Source organism: Paroedura picta, chromosome 3 (assembly GCF_049243985.1).
Source record: "Paroedura picta isolate Pp20150507F chromosome 3, Ppicta_v3.0, whole genome shotgun sequence".
Classification (NCBI taxonomy): Eukaryota; Metazoa; Chordata; class Lepidosauria; order Squamata; family Gekkonidae; genus Paroedura; species Paroedura picta.
Window position 1 is genome coordinate 73,996,889 of NC_135371.1, and position 26,486 is coordinate 74,023,374.

Genomic DNA, 26,486 nt, shown 5'->3' on the forward strand with positions numbered 1-26,486 from the left:
TTTATTTTATTTATTTTATTTAATTTATTTAGATTTCTATACCGCCCATTTCTCTGCAGCTCTGGGCGGTTTACACTGAACATTATATAACTTACATGGAACATTAACATCAACACAACTTTCAATAAAGCATCAAAATTTTAATAATAATAATAAAAAAATAACCTTCAAATTCTTTCTCTCCCCCTTCAGGCATGGTGAACAACTGCTGAAGCCTGACACGTCTGGTTAGGCCTGATAGCCAGAACATAGAAATGATGATGCGTAGCTCATGTTTAAACATTCCTAGAAAGATTTCTGGATCAAATCTTTCATTTTCAATTTTCTTTTCTAGGTTAAATAATATTTGTAGGGGTATGCCCAGAGGAATATTTTCAAATGTGGATTGTTTATATTGAAAAGTTTGGGCTTGGTTGGTACTCCCCATGAACTTGGACTTTAAGGCATCCCTTGTTAGAATACATAGTGCTGCATCCTCATCACCATTAGAAAAACCCGTAAACCTATTGTGACTTAATATTGCACTATGAACATATTAATAGTGAGTACAGTGGCAATTGACACATGGTAGGATGCAGCAGTTGGAAAAGTCTGAATCCCCAAATCTAACTTCAGGAAGTCAGCACCAACATACGCTGGTTCAGGTTGATTTGACGCTTATCACAAAACATAAGCATTAGGATGGAATACAAGCAGTTCTTCAATTTTCATTCCAAGCCTTGGGGTTGACACAATTTATGATCCAACTTTTATTTTCCTGTTGTTAACAGGATTCATCCCAGCTTTGCTGTACACATTGGATGCTGAAATACAGGTCATTTATGTTGTCACACACAAGGTGTTCTTATCATTACAGAAGCATTTTGAATGGAAATGAAAAACAAAATGTCTGCTGACCAAGGATGTAGGAACAATTTTTTTTTACAAAACAATACATATCATTTCAGCTGCTTAGCGAATATGAATCAAAAATTCAAACACCATAGTTGATCACTACTGGAAAGATACCGCACCATAAATAAATGTAAATCTGTTGTACAAAAGTCCTGGACAATTCTTCATACAAATATGGTACATTTGACATTATTATGCAAAGTTTTCTTTAAACATTTTTAAAACAACACCTTGCTCATGTTCTCAATTAGACAAATATCAATAAAACCAGAAGAATACATAAGAGGAGAAGAATTAATATGACCATTCATACTCCTGCCAAGCACTGCTGGAAAAAGAACATGATTGAGTGAACATAGTTTGCTCTTTCTTTAGGTTGTCACTAAACCTTCAGTGACTGGACTGTTTATAAACTGGACAGACCCTGGTAGTTCATTAGCACAGCCGCAATTTGCCCTCTGGCCTGGTTTATCCTTATACTTCTAGAATTTTCTTACACTGTGATACACATCTTTGTGGTTTCCTTCGTACTGGTAGTGATCGTACTTTGAAGTTAAATACAATCAAGAGTGGAAGAGTGATGGCAGGGAACCAATGGTGGGGAGAGAGGAAGGTGGCCTTTGTATGACTACGAACTACATACACTCAGCTAAGTATGGCTTCTCTACATTGGTTTCTACATTGGTCATGCTTCTACTCATGCTTCTACTCATGCTTCTTTTGAGACCAGCACCCCAGTTTTAGGATGAGACATAATTGAGGATAATCCTTTTCTCTCCACACTTGGGGCCTCTTTGCTTAATGTTCCTTACAAAGTCAGAGTCTTCAGGTGATTCTTCAGGTGATGGAATCATCCATTCACAGCTGTTGCAGAAACATATAAACATTACAGCTCTCAGTTTGCCTCTACAGGAGGTCAGTTCAGAGAAGTGAATTGTACAGAGACTATATGGAGGGCAGATGGGTACTCTGAGTTCTTCAAAGTCTTCAATTATGTAATTTATTTACGTACTTCTCATGATACATCAGTGATGTTTTTGAGGGACACCAACATGTCCTAGCACATGGTTTGATAATTGCTGAATTAGGTCTTCCATTTTTTTGGCATGGTGAAAACCTGATCTCTTCAGTTTACTCTTTGACTGGAACATTATGTAGCCCATAACAAATAACTGGAACTATCATATGATGAATGTCTAATGAAGGCCACTGGGATGTACTGCAAGGAATTAAAAAAATCTCAGGGGAAAAAATTTCCTATTATGCTAATAGATGTTGATTTAAAATCTAGGAAATAATTAATTTACCCTGAGCTTTTACCACATAGTGACTAAAATTATTACCCTGAGGTTAACCCACTCTTTCTCTGCTACATATTCTCACCAGGGGGTAAATAGTAGCCCCTCTACGATATCATTGTGAAAACCTCACAAACTAACTTTATAGATCTGAAAAATTTTGAGTTATGAGTCTTCAGTTTACTCTTTTATAAAACATTAGATATGAATGGTAACATATACCAGTGGTACTGACAATATCTGTTTTTTTAAGTTTTAGAAATTCTTAAAGCAAACATCATTTATACTTTTGGTATCTTCATCTGGTGATTGACCACCAATGTCAAAACATGAGAATAAAAAGTAATGAATATCAGCAGGCTTGTCCAGTTTGTGTCCAGTTTTGTGTTTCTCAAAGGCTGCTGGGATGAGTAAAGAAAGTTAAACTAGATCAGCCATGCCTATTCCCCAGAAACATTGACTTGTTCTAACAAAAATTTAGGATGAGACATAATTGAGGATAATCCTTTTCTCTTCACACTTGGGGCCTCTTTGCTTAATGTTCCTTACAAAGTCAGAGTCTTCAGGTGACTCTTCTGACACTTGCTTTAAGGTCTGTATAGCAGACTACAACAAGTATTTTGTAGTTTGAACAACTGCCTCAGCAATCATAGCTGACAAATGCTTACCAAGCTTGGCAAGGAGGATATCTATCAGGTACTGCGGAAATAGATATTGGCCTTCATAGAATCATAGAATCATAGAGTTGGAAGGGACCTCAGGGGTCATCTAGTCCAACCCCCTGCACTATGCAGGACACTCACAACCCTATAGCTCATCCACTGTAACCTGCCACCCCCTTGAGCCTTCCCAGAACCAGCCTCTCCGTCAGATGGCTATCCAGCTTCTGTTTCAAAATTTCCAAAGATGGAGAACCCACCACCTCCCGAGGAAGCCTGTTCCACTGAGGCCTCCTACCTCTCCCCACCCCCCAACTATTTTGGAATGTGAGAACTGCTGGGGGAAGTGCTTTTGCTGCTCCCGGAAAAATCTCTAAACACTGTAAAGCTTAGTGTGACCCTCAGCCCCTGCTCCTTTCCTGCAGAGAGTGGAGTCTCCCCATTGTCCTTTCCCAAGCAAGGGGAAAGAGAAAGGGAATCCTGCTAACCCCAGGAATGCCACAGTGGAAACACTCTTGAATTAGGCTGGCTTGAGGTCCAGTGGGAAATGGATCTGAGGACAACCATAAGGGAAACAAACAGCCTTAAGGGAAACACACAGATTTGTCAAAGGAGATATACCTCGTGCTAATAATCAATAGTACTCCCTTTATTTCATACAGAAAATTTTGTATCTGAGCAAGAACATTAAGAGGTTTCTACTTCATGTTCCTGGAATGTGAAGTCAAATGGGACTTAGGAAGTCTGAGTAACAATAAAGCTAGTGGAGGTGACAGCATTCCAGCTGAACTATTCAAAATCTTAAAAGATGATGCAGTGCTACACTCAATACACCAGCAAATTTGGAAAACTCAACAGTGGACACAGGATTGGAAAAGGTCAGTTTATATTCCAATCCCAATGAAGGGCAATGCCAAAGAATGTTCAAACAACCACATCATTGCACAAATTTCTCATGCTAGCAAAGTTATGCTCAAAATCCTACAAGCTAGGCTCCAGCAATATGTGGACCGAGAACTTTTTATTTTACTTATTTTATTTTATTTGATTTCTATACCGCCCTTCTATATGGCTCAGGTTCCAGAAGTACAGGCAGGATTTCAAAGAAGCAGAGGAACTAGAGGTCAAATTGCCAACAAACGCTGGATCATGGAAAAAGCTAGGGAGTTCAAGAAAAACATCTACTTCTGCTTCATTGACTATGCTAAAGCCTTTGATTGGATGGAGCACTACAAATTGTGGCAAGTTCTTAAAGAGATGGGAATACCAGAGCATCATCTGTCTCTTGAGAAACATATATGCTGGTCAAGAAGCAACAGTAAGAACTGGGCATGGAATCACTGATTGGTTCAAAATTAAGGAGTTTGGCAAGGCTGTATACTGTCGCCTTGCCTATTTAACTTGTATGCGGGGCACATCATGAGAAAGGTGAGGTTAGAGGAGTGACAAATTGGGATTAAGATTGCAGGGAGAAATATTAACAACCTCAGATATGCAGATGATACACTCTAATGGCAGAATGAAGAGGAACTAAAGAGCCTCTTGATGCGGGTGAAGGAGGAGAGTGCAAAAGTTGGCTTGAAACTCAACATCAAGAAAACTATGATCATGGCATCCGGCCCCTCAATTCCTGGCAAATAGATGGGGAAGAAATGGAGGTAGTGATAGATTTTATTTTCCTGGGCTTCAAGATCACTGCAGATGGGGACTGCAGCAAAGAAATTAAAAGACACTTGCTCCTGGAGAGAAAAGCTATGGCAAATCTAGGCAGCATCCTAAAAAGCAGAGACATCACCCTGACAACTAAAGTGCATCTAGTCAAAGCTATGGTCTTCCCAGTTGCAATGTATGACTGTGAAAGTTGGACCATAAGGAAGGCAGAGCATCAAAGAATTGAGGCTTTTGAACTCTGGTGCTGGAGAAGACTCCTATGAGTCCCTTGGACTGCAAGGCGAACAAACCGGTCAGTCCTAGAGGAGATCAGCCCTGACTGCTCCTTAGAAGGCCAGATCCTGAAGATGAAACTCGAATACTTTGGCCACCTCATGAGAAGGAAGGACTCCCTGGAGAAGAGTCTAATACTGGGAGCGATGGAGGGCAAAAGAAGAAGGGGGCGACAGAGAATGAGGTGGCTGGATGGAATCCCTGAAGCAGTTGGTGCGAGCTTAAATGTACTCCAGGGAATGGTAGGGGACAGGAAGGCCTGGAGGATCATTGTCCATAGGGTCGCAATAGGTTGGACATGACTTCGCAACTAACAACAACAACAATAACACTTCATGTTCTGTCAGCCGGGGAAAAACATTCCTAGTTCTGTATTCCAAAAACCTGTCATTGTTGTACTGTGAGAAACCAAACACCAGCAATCTTGTGCTGATTGACAGACCAAAGTACTCTGCATTGGCCACAATAACACTGAGGAGCAGTGGTGAAAACACTTCATATTCATCATCAGTGTGAATATCAGGATAACTAGGAAGTTGTTTTCACACCAGTTGCTGGTGAACCAGACTGTGACTCATTTTCACACTCTCTGTGTTAAAACAAATGGTTTGAGGATGGACTTTCCCCTGCGTAATCTTGGTGGTGGGGAGTTCAAAGGTATAACTGGCCTTGCCCCTCCCGAGGGAAGTGTTTTCAACAATAACCTTGCCTGTACTATGACTTCTTTTCTATGCTCCCGATTGTTCCTTCAAATAAAGAATAGCTGGAGTTTTGTTCTAAATGGTCTCCTTTTTTGAGTACTGAGGGAATTAGGACTGCATTCCTTGGGTCGTGACATTGATCATGGAGGACACAAGCCACCAGGAAGTTTTATAGGGCTGAACTCTCTTGTAGTTATTTTCACCTTATTTGGGTTTGTACAGTAGTACTTCCAGGTACAATTTAGTATTTCACAGGGAATTGCCCCTGAATTTCAAATGTTTCCATAGCACCTTTAAAAATTTTTGATTTGAAAACTTAAAACTAACAAGTCAAGGAGGAGGAAACAAAGTTATATCTTTTTCATTGCAGAATATCAGAACAACCTAAATTTTATTTCAATTTTATTACAATTTTTAAATAACCCCACAAAGAAGGCAGAAAATTTTTGTTTTGGTGCTTTTTGGTTATTTAATAGAAAGGATTCTTTTCCTCTTAAGATCGGTCATCTGTTTTGACATGTATTCAGTTCTTGTATGGTTCTGTAGAAATCTGTGACTTTTACTCTCAGGATCTAATATTTGGCCTTGGTAAGACGTTCTCCCTGGGCTGGATGCAGCAGTGACTATTTTATTACTCCTTGGCAATGTTTTGGCAGAATATTAAAAACTCTTGCTTTCTTTCTAAGCTTGTTCACTGACTTACAGGCATCTCTTTGGTGAGACACTTTGCTTATTCCTCCCTCTTGTGGGAGACAGTCCGATAGCTAAATTCTACTGTATGCTCTCTTAGGTTCATAGGGTAGCAAGAGGTTTGAGGAGTTGGATGGATTCCTTCTGCACCTACAGTTCTATGCATTGTTTGAATGGTTATTTTAATGTTTATCCCATAACTATTATAAAAGATTATTTTTAAACCCATAGGAAAACTGTGCTGGCTGAGGGAAAATGAACATGGCTTCTGAAAAGGGAAGTCCTGCCTCACCACCCTTTCGGAATTCTTTGAGATGGTTAACAAACGTGTGGAGAAGAGTGATGCTTTTAACAAAGTACCACACCAAAGATCCTTAAGTAATCTTAGCAGTCATGATATAATAGAAAATGTCCTCTTACGGATTAAAAATTGTTAAAATGACAAGAAGCAGAAAGAATGAATAAGAGGCAAAAGAAGGAGAGAACCTTGGTTTCCATGTCACTGTTGGCCATTCAGGGTAACCACAGTATGAAATAGGCTGTTGGACTAGATGGACTACTATTCTGAGGCAGGAGGGCTCTTCTTGTTCTTATCTCTTACAAGGAGTTAAATTTTGTTTCCTTTTCATTACCAAAGCCTAAATGTGGAATCATGAATTAATTACCAAATGTCATATACTTTCCTGAGACATGGACCAGTAATGCTTGCTCTTATTATTCCAAAGAGAATGATACCCAGCTTAGTGTGTTAATATTTCTTTAAAAACTTAAGAAGTTTTTGATTTCATGTGAAGCTCCTTGGTTGTTTAAAATGCTAAAGCTTGAGAAAGGAACTTTTGACAAACATTGGTGTAAGATCTTGAATAACCACGGTAAAGTTACTCAAGGCAAAATTTGAGAGGACTATCTTGTCGAGATTCAAATGGGTAGCCGTGTTGGTCTGAAGTAGCACAATAAAATCAGAGTCTAGTAGCACCTTTAAGACCAACAAAATATTTATTCAGGGTGTGAGCTTTCGAGTGCAAGCACTCTTCGTCAGACTATGATCTTCATAGTCTTAAAGGTGCTACTCGAGTCTGATTTTATCTTGTCGAGATTCTACTGTTGGGCTGAATTTAGCACAAATTGTTCTAGAAAGGCAGAAGGAAACATGCTCATGCCAATACCTGCTAATTCTAGATGAACAATAACATGCTATTCAGATTCTAAAGAAACATGATTTTCTTGATATAACAGGGTCTTTAAGCACTTCCTGTCATTAAATCATTAGGTCATATCAAGCTGGAATTCTGTTCCTGCTTTTTGTGCATTGAACAGAAGTTTTGCAACACTTCGAAACACTGGCTGCTTTAACTGGAACCCTGACTAAATACCACAGGGTTTTGTGCTTCATATATAGTGGCTTTAGGCCACCACAAAAGGAAATACCACAGAAGAAAAACCACATTATGCTCCTTTTCATCATATTATCAAATTATGGGAAAAACCAACCAGAAGGATACTATAGAAGAACATGCATTCAAACAGGACCTTCTAAGGAAATGCATTCTTTATATTCATTACATCCAAGTCTGCATTACTGCCAGATCTGTGTTCTTCCAGTTTTCTCTTCCAGACCTTCCTTGTGGTCCAGGTTCTCTCCCTTCACCAATTTCAAATGGAGAGACAAGGATATTATCATCGCTTTTCATTCACTGGCTCCTTAACATGTGGTGGCCAAGGACTGGTGGATGGGAGGCTGGAAGCAACGCACATGCTCAACTGTAGAGCTGTCTGTTTCCACTGACTTCATGTACTTGTTCAAGATGGCAAAAATCTCATTGTTCAGAATTTGGTACTTCCTGATCCTGTCAGCCATTTTCTTAAGTGGCTATGAAGAGACAAGGAAGGCAAAGTCAGATAAAATTACTGATCTCATTCTGCAGCTAGCCTAGCACTGAAAGAAGTCACAAAATCAACTGGAAGGATGAATGCATGGCCCAGTCTGTTCCAGCTTCTAGTAGGCAGAGATAATTTGACATCTTCTCATATGATATTGCATATCAGACAACTAGCAGGGAGCATATGCTGAGACAGCAGTCTGACATATTTGACCTACTTTTCACCAATTATGTATTGATTAGCAATGCAAATTAGTTACAGTTATAATAACAATTTGCGCCTGTCTGCATGGGAACTTGAGAACATCGCTCTTATTTGACAAATAAGCAAGCAGAGTGAAACATATAGGCAAAGCACTTGGCCTTCCTTCACCTTGCAAAACTGACTGGAAACTCTGGCAGTGTGATACCTGTCAAGTCATAGAATGCCTGTCTCACTGATATGGCCAAGTCTTGGAGACACATGATTTGTAGTACAAGCCTGAACTGAGAACACCTTTTGAAGCTCAGTAACTTCAATGGTGTTAGAAAAGTACAACTCGGTTTAGGATTGCACCCCTCCTTTTATTACCCATACTATTGAGCAGTGGTCCCCAACCTGCGGTCCATGGCCCGGTGCCGGGCCGCAAAGGCCTTGGCGCTGGGCCGCGGCTTCTTCCCTCCCCCGCCTGAAGTGAGAAGCTCGCCAGGCCGTGAGCAAATCGGCCGTCGAAGTGGCCGATTAGCTTGCGGCCCGGCAAGCTTCTTGTTTCGGGCGGGGGAGGGAAGAGAAGCTTGCCGAGCCGCAGGCTAATCGGCCGCTTTGGCAGCCAATTTGCTGGTGGCCCGGAGGGGCCGGGAGGCGAAGCCGCGGCCGCCGGCATGGCGGTGGCGCAAACGCGCATGCGCGGACTACCACGCACGCATGTTTGCGCCCCTGCCGGGTGCAAACGCGCGTGCGCAGCAGTCTGCGCACGTGTGTTTGCGCTGGGGCTGCCGCGCGTGTGCGGGCCCCCGGGCCGCCCTCTCCCCACTCTGCGGAGCAGCGGTCCGTGGCAGCCGAAAGGTTGCGGACTGCTGCTATTGAGGACTGCTGTCTCTTTTGCTATATCTCAGAGCAATGAAGAGGGACTTCTTCCTTACTCAAATGCTCCTTTTCATTTTCCTGCCTGACTCCTGGGCTGCTTTTTCCACGTTGTACTCCCAATACATCCCAAACTGCTAAGGCTAGCACAGATTGCATACAGCTGGACTTCCTTGCAAAGCTTCATGGGACTCTTGGCCAAAGCCTCTCCCAGAGATCTCATAAAAGCTCCTAGCTGACACATTCCTACAGAGGCTCCATGTCAGCCACAATGTTACTCTCTGGCTACACAATTCACTGTTCCGCTAACTAATTGGCTCCTCCCATCTTCGCCCACGTCCTTTGCACAATTCACATCCCCCAAACTGCACAACTTCATAAACTGACATTCTCCCCACCCTCAACTTACCACATTTTTAATGATTTCATCCTTCCCATCCTGCCGCTGCACCTTTAACAAGTGGTAACAGAAGTCAAAGAGATCAAAGCGGCGCTGTTGTCCCAGTAGAACTATGACTGAACAGCCAGCCCAGTTCAAACCATCTCCAAAACATTGCCTATTAGGAAAAGGTAACATGGCAAAATTATTTAGAGAACATCGGCACATAAGAATCTAAACAGCTGCTCTGAATTCTTTCCTTAAGTTATACCAAAATAGGTGCATCTGTACACCGCCCGTGGCGCCATGGGCGCCACGGACTATATAAAAGAGTAAGGGGTTGTGGGGAGGAGTTAGGGCGGGACCGGTCCGGGATAAAAACTCGGAGGCGTCCAATCAGGAGCCGCGAAGCGGCTCCTGATTGGGCCCCTCCGAGTGCCACTCGAGGGCCAAGTGGCCAATTGGGAGGTGCGCGTAGCGCGCCTCCCTATTGGCCACTTGGCCCGCTCTGGACTGGCCGCCCACATCCGCCATTTCCCCACTTGCCGCTGAGCTGGACGCATCTCCAGCAGGACCAGTGTCTTCTCCTGTCGGCAGCAGCCCGCATACGGCCACCAGCAGCCCGCCTTGCCGCCCTCCCAACCGGCTTCTTCTCACCCGCCGACACACTGGGTGCCGCCCACCCGCCGCCGCTTTCACCTGCCCCAGTGGCAAAGCGCCTCCCGACACCTCAGCCCGCCGCACAAGCTGCTGCCGCCGCCGCGCAAGGCCCAGGAGACGCCCGGCAGCCTCGCTCCCTCCCGCAGGCCGGGAATCGGCCCCAAAAGCCGCCGCCGCTGCGAGAGGCCTGGGAGACGCCCGGCAGCCTCACTCCCTTTGCAAGGCCGCCAATCGCCCCCAAAAGCCGCTGCCGCCGCTGCCGGAGAACCAGGAGACGCCCAGCAGCCGCGGGGAGAAGCCCAACCAGCGCCCCACCCTGAAACAACTCTGCATCAATCTGGAGCTCCACCACCTCCACGCCAGCCGCCCGGTGAGTGAGCTGGGGCCAGCAGCGTTCCACACCGCTGCCAGGCGCTCCCTGCAACGACAGGCTAGCGCCCATTGTATTTAGACATACAATGGGCTTTTTTACTAGTCTGATATAAAATCCAGAACACAGCATTGCCAAAGGCAGAAGAACCAACCAATGCACTTGGTCCAAACAGACCAGAGTCATTCAGAAAATAAATCACAAATTTTCGTCTACAAAATCCAGGATCCTATTTATGGATCAACAACAGAATGGGCAGCAGAAACAATGCCATGTCTAGTAAAATGGCTCACATTTATAATCATAACCCAAATAGTGCCATTTACAGGTCTGCTATCACTCAGAATATATAGCCTTATGAGGTGGAGAGAGGTAGTCCATAATACATGCAAATTAGAATTCAATGCTTTGCACCCCAGGGCAGAGTAGGCCTACTCACTCAGCAGTGAATTCATTTGTCCCCACAGGAATGCAGTAGACAAACTGCATGGCACTCCAAAGCCGGTGAAACTCAACACATTCATCGACATGCATAACACCATTGGTTGGGGGAGGGCCACGCCAGATGGGGTCCTGGAGGTAGCTCCGAATGCGGGTCAGAATAACTTCAAACATGGACAGGCCACAGCATAAGCGCTCCTTGGTCAGCAAGTCTCCTTCACGAGCTATGGCTATTTGCTGAAGAGGAAGAAAAGCCCAACAATAAGAATAGGGTAAGATGTCAATTCCTTCTCTAATCTTCATGCACCCCCCCCCCCGATGTGTTTTGCACCAGGTAATGAATTTCAGGTTGGAATTTACCTTGTTTTCTAAGAAAATAAAATTAACTTTGTACCTGAGAGCATTCAGTTGGTTTGCTATTTTTATTATGGAGGTGGAATTGTCCAAAATAGTACTTTGCTGACATAATTATTACTTGAAGGATCTCCTTGAAAAAAGCAATCCCAAGGGGGAAGAGTGAAACTGAAATTTGCTTCTCTTTCATATTTTTAGCTTCAAGATTTCCTGCACATTGTTTTATTGTTGCTGACTTAATTCCTCTTTGCTAGTTACTGGGTTGTAGTCCAGTTGTAGGACTCGTAATGAAGGCTAGGCTACCATGCAATGTGTTTCATATACCGTATATACTCGCATATAAGCCAAGTTTTTCAGCCCTTATTTAAAGTTGAAAAAGCCTCCCTTGGCTTATATGAAGCTTTAAAAAAATGCTGCCATACAAGAAATGAGGGTGGGGGTGGGAGACAAGTATACTTAACGGAAGAAGCAGAGGCAGGAACGGAGCAAGCCTAGGAGGGACAGTGGGAGGGGAGGTAAGAGCAGTCTCCGCCTCTCCCCCTCACTGCCTACCACAAGGCTAGCATGTGCTGCTGCAGGAAGCTCTGAAGCCTCTGTCTCAGAGGGAGAGCAGAGAGCAGAAGGAGAAAATACTCCTAGAGGAAGGAACCGAAAGTTGAGAGAACACCCGGCTAAGAAGAAGGGAATTGGATAAGAAGGATTGGATATAAAAAGGCAAGAGGGGTTAGAGGGAAAGAGGGAGGTAGAGGGGAAAGAAGGAGGAGGGTGGGAAGAAAAGGAAAAAAAGTTCCTGCCCAAAAGGGAAGGGGAGGGGAGGAGGAAAAGCCACTATCCAAACACCAGCCTCAGCTTATATGCGAGTCAATAAGGTTTTCTAGCATTTTGTGGTGAGATTAGGTGCCTCGGCTTATATGTGGGTTGGCTTATATGCAAGTATATAGTTTAATTTCTCTTACATGCTTATTTATTAACAGAAATAGCTTACTGCAAACTACTAAAATCTGAATCTCCCTGTCCATGATAGGCAAATAGGAGCTACTGTTCAGGATGGCCTATTTAACATATGTAATGTAATATGAAAGTCTAACTAGGAATATAATTTTCTAGAAAGACCTTAACATCAGACAGATGTTGGAGACATTATAAGCACTGCATGTTTGAGTGGTAGTTTTGTACACATTTCAGTTGTTTTTGGTAATTTTAGCATGCTTCTGCATTTCTGCTATCATATTTAAAGTATTAGCAAGAAATGTCTCTCCTCTCCTAGCATAACACTCAGTGCTAGAAAAATCCATATTTTGCAAAATAGGCAGGGCAACACTAGGGAATGAAAGAGGATCGCAGAGGGTCATTGTCTTCAGGATTGCACTGGTACGCTACATGCTGCTATTGGAAACAGAACACTAAGACAGAGAATATGAATATGCAGCACAGAAATGGGAGGCGGAATGCCAAGATGAGATGGTGGGAGCACTGGGGACAATTAAACTGGCCTTTCAGCCATCCTACAGCCTATCCAATATATGCCAGTGATCTTTTAGAATGCAGCTGACAGAGAACACAGCAGAACGGCTCTGAACAGAGGATGCTAAAGTACAGGATCAGTGGGTGTTACTCCTTGTGCTACAGCACCTATGTATGTCTTTATGATCAGGTGTCAATATTCCCCTAAAGGTTTCATTCTTCATTCCCTAGTGGCAAGCTAAAGTTGGATGTCCAGTACCGTGTTTCCCCGAAAATAAGGGGAAACCCATAAAATACCCATAAAATAAGCCATAGCAGGATTCCTAAGTATCTGCGCGATATAAGCCATACCCCGAAAATAAGACATACCCATAAGCCATAGCATGATTTCTAAATATACGCCATAGAAGTAAAGCTGCGGCTGACTTTTTACTCAGCATTGTGGGTCTCTCTCCCCCAGCCACAGGGCTGGGAATCCGCCCTGAGTTGGGGGTGTTTCTCTCTTCCCTCTTCAAATGGGGGGGTGGAAAAGCTTAGGCAAGAGGAGACAAAGGAAAGAGCCACTCACCTGCCTCCCTCCCTCGCGGCAGATTCCAGCGTGCTACCACATCTTCCTCAGCACAGCAGCAGTGATCCCGGCTTGTTCCCAGCAGCCAGAGGAGGAGAGGAGAGGCAGCGAGGAGGGCGTTTTTTGTAACCAGGGACAACCAGCAGCAACACGCCAGCTGATGCTTTGCGGAAGACTTGGGCACCTAAAGCCAGCCAGGGATCCTCCCAGGCACCAGCCCCGAGCACATCCGGCACATTTCCACCCCACCCCGCTTTTCTCTCCCCCTTCCCCCGCTGTGCACCCGCTTCCCTCCCCTGGTCCTTTTGGGGGTTGCTTTCCTGGTGGGAGGGGTAGAGCCTGCACCAGCGCGCCAGCTGGCACCCACGGAGCTCTGCGTCTGTGGGCGGGCGCCGGCTGATGAGCTGCCAGCATCAGCACTCCACCCCTCCATGGCAGCACTGGCTGACCCAGTCACTGACACCCCCCACAAACACCTGCTGCTCCCCGGCACTGCTGCTCCCCAGCCCTGGCCAGCAACAGTCTGTGGGTCTCTCTCACCCACACAAGCACCTTTGTTGATGGCACTGACATTTCTAAATACCAACAATACCAACAATACCCTTGAAAATAAACCATAGTGTGTCTTCTTGAGGAAAAATAAATAAATATAAGACAGTGTCTTATTATCGGGGAAACACGGTATGTCTCGTGGAATTTTCAACTCTATAACTAGACTGATCAATTTTTAAATTATTGCATAATAAAAACAGAAGTCATGAAAGGAAAATGCCACTTTAGAGAACCTTTTCCCAGGAGTAACATGATACATCCATGCAAGTTTTATAAAGGAAATCATTCATTAACTTAATAATATTTTTGATTCCAGATTATTCTTTCTTGCAGTATAATATTGATATATATTTAGAATGAAATCCTATGCACACTGTTGAGGATAAACTCCAAACTGTGAATCAGACTGAATAGGAGTTTACAACTGTGACATTCAAATGAAATCATGACAATTTAGTTAGACATTTGTCATAAGGACCCATTATGCATGGCGGCAGCTATGGCAGGCTGCCACCGTTCTGTTGTGGTGGGGCAAAAAGCCCCGCTATTCCCTATGTATGCATGGGGGAGGAACATGCAATGCGGGGCCAGGAGCACTCTGCCCCCGCAGTGGTGGTGGGGGATTGGGGACATGCTGCTCCCCCACCATGGTGGGGGGGCACCTCTGTCAGCTCTGCAGAACCATGGAGCTGGCAGGGGTGAGAGGTATCCCTGTAGGGACGCCATAGGTCGGGGGAAGAGCTGGACCGAAAGCCCGGCTCCTCCGATTATGCACAGTTCTAGCCCGACCTAGCCCTCGCCTGCACCTGTGGCAGATCCCGGCACACAGAAGAATCCACGTTTTCTTAACACGGGTCTACCAAGGGCCTGAGTCGGGCCAGGCCTTGGATGGCGGAGACGTCATGCATAATCCGGGATTTTCCCCTAAACCCTGATGGGCATTCCAGCCCATGCATAATCAGTCTAAGAAATATTTTCACAGTAATAGATTCAATCAGAAAATCTAGTAGTAATATCAGACCAGGTTTTCATCTTTCCCTGAATGAGCATGCCCAACACACAATCTTTTAATTTCCTGCACACAGTTAAACCTCACAATTTTTCTTTTGATATCTGACAAATTAGTAGTTTCTACCCCCTCTCTTTTCCCTAGCAGGCCTTCAGCAGTCACTCTACCATTATTCAGTGACAATACTAACCCAAACTTTTTAGAAAATTACAAAGACTAGCGTCAGCCTTGGCACCTGGCTTTCTTGATTTTAACCATAGTTATCTAAGAGTTAGAAGGCCATTGTGATGGAGAAGAGAGGAAATAAGATTCAACTGTAAGAAAATTCAAAGGGAAGAATGTAGGGTGGCCATTTCTGGGTTGGGAGATATCTGGAGACTGGGGGTTGGAGGTGGGAGTGGATGTGATTTGGAGTGAGGAGGGGTTTCAGTGGAGTATAATGCTATGGAATCTATGCTCCAAAGGAGCCATTTTCTCCAAGAGAACTGACCTCTTTTGGCGGGAGATAAGCTATAATTCCAGTGGATCTCCAGGTCCCACCTGGGGACTGGCATCCCTAGAAAAAAGCCAAATTACTGACTATAAACCTTTCAAATGATAGATTTTTCAGAATTTCCGATACTTGCTAAGTTTAACATGCCTGAACCCTGGTTTTAAAGAATTTATTCTCTTTTCTGATGAATAGGCTTAGTGGCAGAAATGGTAGAATCATGCCAGTTCAGTTTAGATAGAACAAAATTTCACTGGTGCTCAACCAGTGTTCCGAGACTAAATGTGTAAAAATGTAAAGATATGTTCTCTGTTACATTCCTGGGTGTTAAAATACATATGCCTTTCCTTCACAGCGTCACTTACTAGTTAAGTATACTTCTCAGGCAGGCTAATTACCCTCAGACATTCCTGCCTTCTCAATGTGAATGTGATGCCTGATTATAACTGCATCTGCTTATTGCCTGGTTCTCATACTTATGCAGGTTATCCTTGTTCTTCCTGTAGCAGAGGCACCATCTGTAACTGCTCCTGCGGAGCGGTAGTAATAAAAGAGTAAGGGCAATGTGGGAGGAGAAAGGGCAGGCCCTGTCCAGGATAAAAACTTGGAGGGCCCAGTTCAGTTAGTTTTATTACGGTCATAGACCAGCATAAGATGATACAGAAACATCCATTAAAACCAGGAATTAAAACATCTTAAAAGATAACAATAGAAAATAGAAAAGGTAGATAAACACAGCTGTCCAGATTCATTTAAAACAGACCATTCTATTACGAATTTTGATCGCTGCTGCGCAGAACTTGGCAACTCTATAAGTTGTATTATTTTCTATATATCTGCAAGCAGCAGAAAAATGTAAAATTCTCCTGAGCACCCTGGGAATCTGCCTAGCAATGGAAGAATTAGACTTAGATATATCGGAGGGCCCAAGTTTGGGCCCATTGAGTGTCAATCCAGGGCCAAGTGGCCAATGGGGAGCCACGCGAAGCGCGACTCCCCATTAGCTGCTTAGGCCAGCCTTGACTGGCCCAGCTGGGGAGTCGATGCACAGACGAAGAAGCCTGGCCGCATGGTGAGTCCTCCGGCAGGGTTCTCCTTGCACTAGGGAAAGAAGCAGGGACGCTGCGTCAAAGACGTGACATCCCTGATCCTTTCCTGCCCGTGGTCCCTTCCCCCTGGGGAAAGAAGCAAGGACGCCGGGTCTTCGACGCGGTGGCCCTGCTCCTTTCCAGCCCAGCAGCCACCCCCTAGGCCTGCACAGGCCAGCTGAAGTCTCTCGCCGCACCCCGCCAGCCCCGGGAGCGGGGGTGGGGTCAGGTCATGGCTTCGGCCGGCTTGAGCAGCCCTGGGGGGGTGGCTGCTGGGGGGTCTGGGGGCGGCCACCTACAAGCCTGCCCCGGGGAGGCCCCGCCCCCAATCCAACACGGCCGCCACGTCCACGCGGCGGCCCTCCTCTTTACTACCTGCTAATGCCGCCACGTCTCCCCAATAAGCTGCGGGCGCCTGTTTCCCTGCCGCCAGCACAGCTCTTCGCGCCGTGCCGCGGCCCATTGCTTCGGCCACCCGCTCAACCATCTCCCCGCCGCTCCAACAGCCCGCGCGCCAACACTTAAGCCGCGACGGGCCTCGCCGCGCCCCTCAAGCCCCACAGCGTTGACGCTGCACCCCTCCTTTGCCGCCACGACCCTGCTCTGTGCCCTTCCTCTGCCGCCGCCAGCCTGCTCTGCGCCCCTCTGTTACTGCTGCCAGCCTGCTCTGCGCCCGTCCTCTGCCGCCGCAAGCCTGCTCCGCGCCCTTGCTCTGCCGCGCCCTGCTCTCCGGCCGCCCCCCTGCTCTACAGCCACCGCTAACGCGCCCCTCACCCACGTGGTCTTCTTCCCCCCCCAAGCCAAACATGCCCATTTTTATAAATGAGCTTTGTTTCTAGTTGCACGTAATGCAAGCTGCAAGGCAAGAACTTTGTATGGATGTTCAGCTCGCACAATCTCCCAATATGCGTTTTTTTTAAAGATGGGCTTTTAATTTATTTAAAGTGTTTCTATAAATCCCCCCATTTTGTTCCACGTTGTTTTCATAAACCCAAGCAATCCTTTAACTGCATCCTAGTTACAAATTTTGTAATAATTCTGCAAGATAATAATGCTGCTTAACAGGGTCAAAAAGCTACTGTCTTCACCAAAAACAATTCTGCCTTACACTTTCTTCTGGGCACTAGCAAAGACGTCACTTCCTTCAATTTCTTAGGCAGCCCCATTTCATAGCAATGGGGCTGCTACAGGGAGGGGGGGGATTTGCTCAGAATAATATATTTCCAACCTCCTTTAAATGTTTGATAGAATATCATGCAAAATGGGTCTCTGAGTCCCACCTCACAAATTACATGAGGAGGTATGAATAACTGTTTCTGTACCATGTAAAGAGAATAATCAGGATGGGTCAGAATGTGAAGCAAAAAGATCATGTACATCTGGAGAACAAAACACTGTGTGGATTCTTTGTTCTTTGAGGAAGCATTACACCCGTAATCATACTGTTTAGCATTTATTCATTGGGATGCTTGGTTGTCTTTTAGTTGAACAGACAAGCAGGCAAGATTATTAGTTATCCAATTTTAATTAGCTGCTAATAATCAATTAATAATCAATTCAAAATGGAAGGTGAGCAAAAAGCTGATGTCTCAATCCAGTGAAAATTAAGCCATTTTCTTCCTATTGACTTCAACTGGAGAATTTAAATATGTGTTTTAATGTATCCTATTTAAAAATAATTTTAATCTATCCTATCTCTTTATAAACTAATCATCCCTATGAAGATAACGATTTTTCAAAAGCTAAAAGACTCAAATATATAGTTAGATAATCAGAAAGTTAAGCATTACATACACAAAGACACACAAGCACGAAGATAAACATTATCACAACATTATCTCTGATTGGAATTTGATGAGAGAAGCTCCTTTATTAGAATCCTTTAACAGCTGTATCTTCAAATAAAGTTCAAAATGACATTAGTGAATAGGAAACTTTTGTTTTGTTCCTATATAGCAGGCTTTCTCAACCAGGGAGACAGTTTCACGAATCGGTGGGAGTTAATTCCTTTTTAATATATTGTTTAAATATATTAAATATTTATTGGGTGATGTTACCATATATGGTCAGTCAACCCACCCACCCCCTCCCAAAATGGCTAATGATGGGTCTGGAGAGGGTGGGAAGGGGAGAGGTCCTGGGTGGGCATGTACACGGCTATACTTCCCAACCATATTCTGAACTTGCTACTTCTGGGGGTTCTCAAAGCCTGAAGAATGTTCAGGGGTTTCTCAATGGTTGAGGAAAAAAAGTTGGGAAAGGCTGCTATATATTCTTTCAATACTAAACGTTTTATCAACTTTAGAAAATTATTGAACCGAGATATTTCAGGGTCAGGAGGGTGATGGCTACAATCCTAGGTATATTCATAAGGAAGTACTTTGTACTGTTCTTGGTAGGACTACTTCAAAATAAAGTTTGAGATCTGATGTTAAGAGTTGCTTTGGTTCAGATTGGACATGATACATAAATGAGCACTGTGCTAGTGAAATTCCTCTTCTCCAAATGTCTTGATGCATTACATACTGAGAGGTCGACCTACCAAGGGAGTGTCAAAGTTATTGTTGTCGAAATACTGTTCTAGTTGGTATGTTATTGTTCTTATATTCTTATATTGATACTGATACTGTTCCATGTACATGTTCCAAAATGTTTTCTGTAAACCGCCCAGAGCCGTAGGGAAGGGTGGTATAAAAATATAAATGATAAATAAATAAATAAATAACGTTATTTCCAATTGAATGCAAAATCATAATATGTACACGCAGACCAACAAACTCCAATCTGTAATTCATCTCCCAAACTAGAGGTACAAACCTACATATGATTTGCATTATTGGCCTGGAGGAGAAGTGTAACAGAAATCATGGTTTGTGTTAAAGGAGAAGTCACTAATTGACTCTAATGGTGTGAGAGTAGTTGCACTGCCTAGAAGTTACAATGGACCTCTATGACACTCATCCCATCATCTGCAGTGAGTGTGACATGATTGCCTTCCTCCCTGAGGACAAGATGGACTACATCTGCCCCAAGTGTAAGCTGGTAAGACTTTTGGAGGAAAGGATTAGGGGCTTAGAAGACAGGATTATTACACTGACCCAAATTAAGAAAGGGGAGGAGTTCATAGACCAGAGCTGTGCAACTCGGAATAAAGAGGATACAACCAGTCCTGAAGAGGATAAGGGGATTGACCTCATTACGGAGCCTTTGCAGACAGTTAGGAAAAAGACTCAACGGTGTAGAGCGGGACGGTTCTCGGGGCCTTTGGAGCTCCAGAATAGATTTCAGGCCCTTGCAGAGGAGGTGCAAGTGTCAACGAGGGAACAGGTCCAAAAACAAAGTCTAAGACAAAGTAAAGAGGCCATGGGGATAGAAGGAAATGGTGTTGAGAAGAGAAAAAAAAGGAGAGTACTGGTAATTGGAGACTCCCTGCTAAGAGGAATGCATCGCCATGTGGCTGGGCCCGACCCGCTAACCCTAGAGGTGTGTTGCTTGCCAGGGGCAAAAATTAAAGACATTTCAGAACGGCTGCCCAAACTCCTCAAATCTACGGATCGCTATCCATTTGTGATGGTCCATGTGGGAACAAATGACATGTCCATGAATGCCATCATTCCTATTAAAACAGACTATCAAGGAAGCTCAAGCAAATGGGGGCACAAGTGGTATACTCTTCAATCTTGCCTGTCAAGGGACACACATATTGCTGGAGCCTAGCTTGTAAAATTTTGAGCATAACTTTGCTAGCATGAGAAATGAGTGCAATGGTGTGGTAGTTTGAACATTCTTTGGGATTGCCCTTCTTTGGGATTGGAATATAAACTGAGCTTTTCCAATCCTCTGGCCATTGCTGAGTTTTCCAAATTTGCTGGCATGTTGAGTGTAGCACTTTTACTGCACCGTCTTTTAAGATTTTGAATAGTTCAACTGGAATGCTGTCACCACCACTAGCTTTATTGTTGCTCAGACTTCCTAAGGCCCATTTGAGTTCACATTCCAGGATGTCTGGCTCCAGGTCAGTAACTACCCTTTTGTGGTTATCAGGGATGTTAAGCTTGCTCTTGTATAGATCTTCTGTATAATTTTGCCACCTTTTTAAAATCTCTTCTGCTTCTGTTAGGTCCCTACCATTTTGGTGCCTTATCATACCATATCTTTGCATGAAACGTTCTCTTCATAGGGAACCAAAAGTAAAAGGATTCAGATGCCTTTATACTAACGCCCGAAGCATGGGCAATAAAAAGGAAGAGCTGGAACTTCTCATGCTGATGGAAAGGTATGATCTAGTAGGCATCACAGAAACTTGGAATGATTCTCATGACTATAATGTAATGTAATAGTGGATGGATATAACCTGTTCAGAAAAAACAGAATAGATTGAAGAGGTGAAGGAGTGGCACTGTATGTGAGGAAAGGGCTTACCTGTCAGGAAATTCTAGTGAAGGAGAGCATATCTACAGTGGAAAGCATCTGGGTGAAAATAAGCGAGGGGGAAAAAAACAGTATGGTGGTTGGTGTCTGCTACTGACCGCCTGACCAGCTAGAGGATGTGGATGCTGCACTTTGTGAGCAGCTTGAGAAAATATCCAAGCGGCAGGACCTTGTCATCATGGGTGACTTCAATTTCCCAGATATGTGCGGGGAACAAACTCTGCAAAGCGTCCTCAGTCATGCAACTTTCTGACCTGCCTGGCTGATAATTTCATTTATCAAATGGTAGATGAACCCACAAGAGGTTCAGCCATACTTGACTTAATACTGATCAACAGGCAAGAGTTGGTGGATGAGGTGAAGGAGGTCGGGATCCTAGGGGGAAGTGACCATGTCCTCATAGAATTCATAGAATGAGATTGGGGGGGGGGGGCAAGGAAGCTTGTAGCCAGACGTGGATGTTGGATTTTCGTAGGGCAGACTTTAATACACTCAGAGACATGATGAGTGTCATACCGTGGACGAGAATGCTGGAAGGGAAGGGAGCATGTGAAGGGTGGGCGCTACTCAAACAAGAGCTATTGCATGCTCAATCAATGACTATCCCAGAAAGAGGAAAACACTGCAGGAGCTCTAGGAAGCCTATTTGGATGAATAGAGGAACTAAGAAAGAAAAGGGAAATGTTCAGGAAATGGAGGGAAGGACAGAGCTCTAAAGAAGAGTACCTACAGGTTACTAGGCACTGTAGATCAATCATCAGAAAGGCCAAAGCTGAGAGTGAGCTAAGATTGGCCAGGGAAGCCCATTGTAACAAGAAAAGATTTTTCAGTTATGTGAGGAGCAAACGTAAAGTAAAGGAGGCACTGTTGGATGTGGATGGACAAACTCTAACGGAGGATGCAGAGAAAGCAGAAAGGTTTGGTGCCTATTTTACATCTGTTTTTTTCCACAGGTCAAAGTGTTTAGGCACATCTAGAGATGGCCGTAGCCAAAGGATAGTGTCTGGGTGGTAGGTTAACATGGATAGAGAGGTCGTCGAGAGGCATTTAGCTGCACTGGATGAGTTCAAATCCCCTGGGCCGGATGAAATGCACCTGAGAGTGCTCAAAGAACTTTTCAGGACCTCTTTAAGGATTGGAGATGTCCCGGAGGACTGGAAGAGAGCAAACATTATTCAGATCTTCAAAAAAGGGAGGAAGGATGACTCGGGAAACTACAGACCAGTGAGTCTAACCTCTGTTGTGGGTAAGATAATGGAGCAGATATTAAATGCAGTGATCTGCAAACGTCTGGAGGACAATTTGGTGATCCAAGGAAGTCAGCATGGATTTGTCTCCAACAGGTCCTGTCAGACCAACATGGTTTCCTTTTCTGACCAAGTAACAGGTTTGCTGGATCGTGGAAATTCGGTTGATGTAATTTACTTGGATTTTAGTAAAGCTTTTGATAAGTTTCCATAGCTCCCCCTCCTGTGAGTTCTTATTTCTATGCCTTGGAGGGGGGCAGAGCCTGCATGCCAATTTCCATCTCAAAGTGTGTCCTGCCTCTTCCCTTTCCCCAATCCTCCTCAAACCTGCCTGTTAATGCAGGTGGTGATGCTGCTTCTGGTGACATGTAAAATGGGGGGGGGGGGGAGGGTATGGTGGGGAGGTATGGCCAGCTGACATCTGGGGCTCCTTGAAGCCTGAAAAAATATTTCCGGGGCTCCTCCATGGGCATGATAGGATATGATGTAATGTAATATAATAAAAGGTTGAGAAAGACTGCTCTAACCACTACATCATGCTGACTCTCTCAGGTCATCATCCATCATAAAAGATCAGATGTATTTACACTGGGTTCCAAACCCTTTTGAAGGCCAGCTTGGTGTAGTGGTTAGTAGTGTGGACTTCTTACCTGGCAAGCTGGGTTTAATTCCCCACTCTCCCACATGCAGCCAGCTGGGTGACCTTGGGCTCACCACAGCACTGATAAAGCTGTTCTGACCAAGCAGGAATATCAGGGCTCTCTCAGCCTCACCCACCCCACAGGATTTCTGTTGTAGGAAGGGAAGGCGAATGTAAGCCAATTTGAGACTCCAGGTAGAGAAAAGTGGCATATAAGAGCCAACTCCTCTTCTTCTTCTTCTAAAGCCTGGTCTTTGGAAAGCGCATTTGTTGACTTGAGAATTGTGCAAATTCTTAATAATAGGAGTTTTAAAAAATAACATATCGATGACATGAAGTTGCCCTAAATTGAACCATACAATTGTCTATCAAGGTCAGTACTTGACTTGGCAGTTGCTCTCTAGGTAGACTTTCACATCACATACTATCTGCTACTGTACCTGGAGTTTGATCCTAGGATCTTTTTTGTAGAAAGGAGATGTTTAACCGCTAAGCCATCCCCCCCACCTCTAATTGTTACAGTATTAGTATCTTCCCTGTGGGGACAGACATAGGCGAGGCAATGCTTGAGGAGATAAATGTAACCTTTGTAACTGCATTCCGAACTTGACTTATGGTTACTGAAGCTAGGCCTCAGTAGGACAGAAAGATCATTGAATATGGTACACTATCACTGCTGTAATTATAGGAGAGAAGCCCTTGCATATGGATGCTGAACATAATACTAAAGGAGTGAGGAATAAAAGGAAATAAAAACATTAGGTTCTAATATGCACCAAACTGAAGCTAGCTGTTCAGAACTAGCCACTAAGAATCAAATAATTTATGATACTAAACATTCCATGAAGGAAGCTCCTGATAGGTTCAACATCAACAACATAGTTTTATTACAGTCATAGACCAGCATAAGATAAGCTCCTGGTAGGTTTTATTTCTTTAAAGAGCAGATATAGGGGGACCCTATTCAGATAAGAACTGTGATGCAGGAAGTGGTGGTGCTTTAAACCTTCTCGTTGAAATTTTTCTCAGTCGCCAATGGCTCTGAAGAGCTATTATTTGCTCCGTTGGGGAAAAATACATATGGGTACCTAAAAAAGCAGAAATCAGTGGCTTAAATTCAGCTGTGGCAGTTTTCATTCCAATCTGATAGAAAATTTAGTTAAGACCCTATGGTGGTGGTAGAACGTGCTGTCAACTCACAGCTGATTTATGGTGACCCTGTGGAGGTTTTCAAGAAATTTACAAAGGTAATTTGCCATTACCTGCCTCCACGCCATGACCCCAATATTCCTTGGACGTCTCCCATACAAATACTATTCAGGGCCAACCCTATTTAGTTCCCCAGATTTGACAAGATCAGGCTAGCCTGTGCTGTCCGGGAAAGGGCTAAGACCTTACTTTATGGTGTTCCATAGTAAAGACAGAACAAAACTCCACACAGATTCAAAATCTGATACTTTAAAAACAAGTACTGTTATTAGTTTTAAAATAATGTTATATTGCTGAACAGAGTAATTTTACGCCTTGTTTTCTAAAATCCTTAAACCCAACAAGGTCTGTTATTGAGAATATTATGATCTTTTAAAACAAACAACATAACTAATTACTTTGGAATATATATATTTGAAATGTTTGCAGTCAAATATTGAGCTAAGGAATATTGCTTGAAAATATTATACCCATTGTTGTCCACTTCTAGTTTAGCATAAGAAACCACTTCTATGGAAACTACTGTTGTACCTTCATGAAAAGGATGCAGCCTCTCTCCACACATTCAGTCCACATACAATTATTTCTAAGGTAGAAGCAGAAAGAAGAGTTGCTTTTCTCTGCAGGAGTCTCAAAGTGGCTTACAGTCTCCTTCCTCTCCCCACAACAGACACCCTGTGAGGCAGGTGAGGCTGAGAGAGCTCTGACAAGACTGCTCAGTCAGAACAGTACTATTAGGGTTGTGACTAGCCCAAGGTCACCTCAGCTGGATGCATGTGGGGGAGCGGATAATCAAACCTGGCTCACTAGATTAGAAGCCGTCACTCTTAACCACTACACCACTCTGGCTGGTACATCTACAACTCAGGCTAATTCAATGCTTTTGTAGGCTGATCCACTTATACACATGCACCAATTAACTATGTACTTATCAGTACATGCCAGAGGCACTGCTGATATCCTTGGTATAAAGGGTGACTTGTGTGGCCTGTGTTAATAACATTGGTATAGTTTTTATGAGTTATTAAGTATCGCTTCCTTGCCGTGGCAAGGGGGCTTGCGTAGCTCAGTGAAGCTATGAGCTATGCCATGCAGGGCCACCCAAGATGGACAGATCATAGCAGAGAGCTCTGACAAAAGGTGATCCACTGGAGAAGGAAATGGCAAACCACTCCAGTATCTTTGCCATGAAAACTCTATGGACAGTACCAAAAGGCAAAACGATATGACGCCGGAAGATGAGCCCCTCAGATCGGAAGGTGTCCAATATGCTACTGGGGATGAGCAGACGGCTAGTACGAGTAGCGGCAGAATGAATGAAGCGACTGGGCCAAAGCCGAAAGGACACTCAGTTGTGGAAGTAACTAGTGGCGAAAAGACAGTCCAATTCTGTAAAGATTTTTATTCCATAGGAACCTGGAATGTCAGATCCATGAATCAAGGCAAGCTGGACGTGGTTAAACAAAAGATGACAAGACTGAACATCGCCATTTTAGGAATCAGTGAACTAAAATGGACAGGAATGGGTGAATTTAATTCAGATGACCATCAGGTATACTACTGTGGACAAGAATCGTGCAGAAGAATCTTGCATTTAGCTGCACTGGATGAGTTCAAATCCCCTGGGCCGGATGAAATGCACCCGAGAGTACTCAAAGAACTTTCCAGAGAACTTGCACAGCCCTTGTCCATCATCTTCGGAACCTCTTTAAGGACTGGAGATGTCCTGGAGGACTGGAAGAGAGCAAACATTATTCCGATCTTCAAAAAAGGGAGGAAGGATGACCCGGGAAACTACAGACCAGTGAGTCTGACCTCTGTTGTGGGGAAGATAATGGAGCAGATATTAAAGGGAGCGATCTGCAAACATCTGGAGGACAATTTGGTAATCCAAGGAAGTCAGCATGGATTTGTCTCCAACAGGTCTTGCCAGACCAACCTGGTTTCCTTTTTTGACCAAGTAACAGGTTTGCTGGATCGTGGAAATTCGGTTGATGTCATTTACTTGGATTTTATTATTATTTTTTATTATTATTTTTAGATTTATTTCCCGCTTCTCCCAACAGGCTCGATTTTAGTAAAGCTTTTGACAAGGTTCCCCATGATGTTCTGATGGATACGTTGAAGGACTGCAATCTGGATTTTCAGATAGTTAAGTGGATAGGGAATTGGTTAGAGAACTGCACTCAGAGTGTTGTTGTCAATGGTGTTTCATCAGACTGGAGAGAGGTGAGTAGTGGGGTACCTCAGGGCTCGGTGCTCGGCCCGGTACTTTTTAACATATTTATTAATGATCTAGATGAGGGGGTGGAGGGACTATTCATCAAGTTTGCAGATGACACCAAATTGGGAGGACTGGCAAATACTCCAGAAGATAGAGACAGAGTTCAACGAGATCTGAACACAATGGAAAAATGGGCAAATGAGAACAAGATGCAATTTAATAAAGATAAGT

General features: G+C 44.0%; 1 protein-coding gene across 10 annotated transcripts in view; it reads right to left on the reverse strand.

Annotated features, from left to right (window-relative positions):
* CYFIP2 (cytoplasmic FMR1 interacting protein 2) overlaps positions 1-26,486 on the reverse strand; it is a 167,728-nt gene continuing 141,242 nt past the window's right edge. For 9 of the 10 annotated variants that reach the window (XM_077326425.1, XM_077326426.1, XM_077326421.1 and 6 more), the window contains 3 exons: positions 10,978-11,216; positions 9,539-9,686; positions 1-8,056 (listed from right to left, as the gene is read on the reverse strand). In XM_077326425.1, the coding sequence (XP_077182540.1) occupies positions 7,889-8,056; positions 9,539-9,686; positions 10,978-11,216 (555 nt within the window). In that variant the 3' untranslated portion in view covers positions 1-7,888. The remainder of the gene's footprint in view (positions 8,057-9,538; positions 9,687-10,977; positions 11,217-26,486) is intronic. The other variant, XR_013229167.1, reaches the window with a different exon arrangement.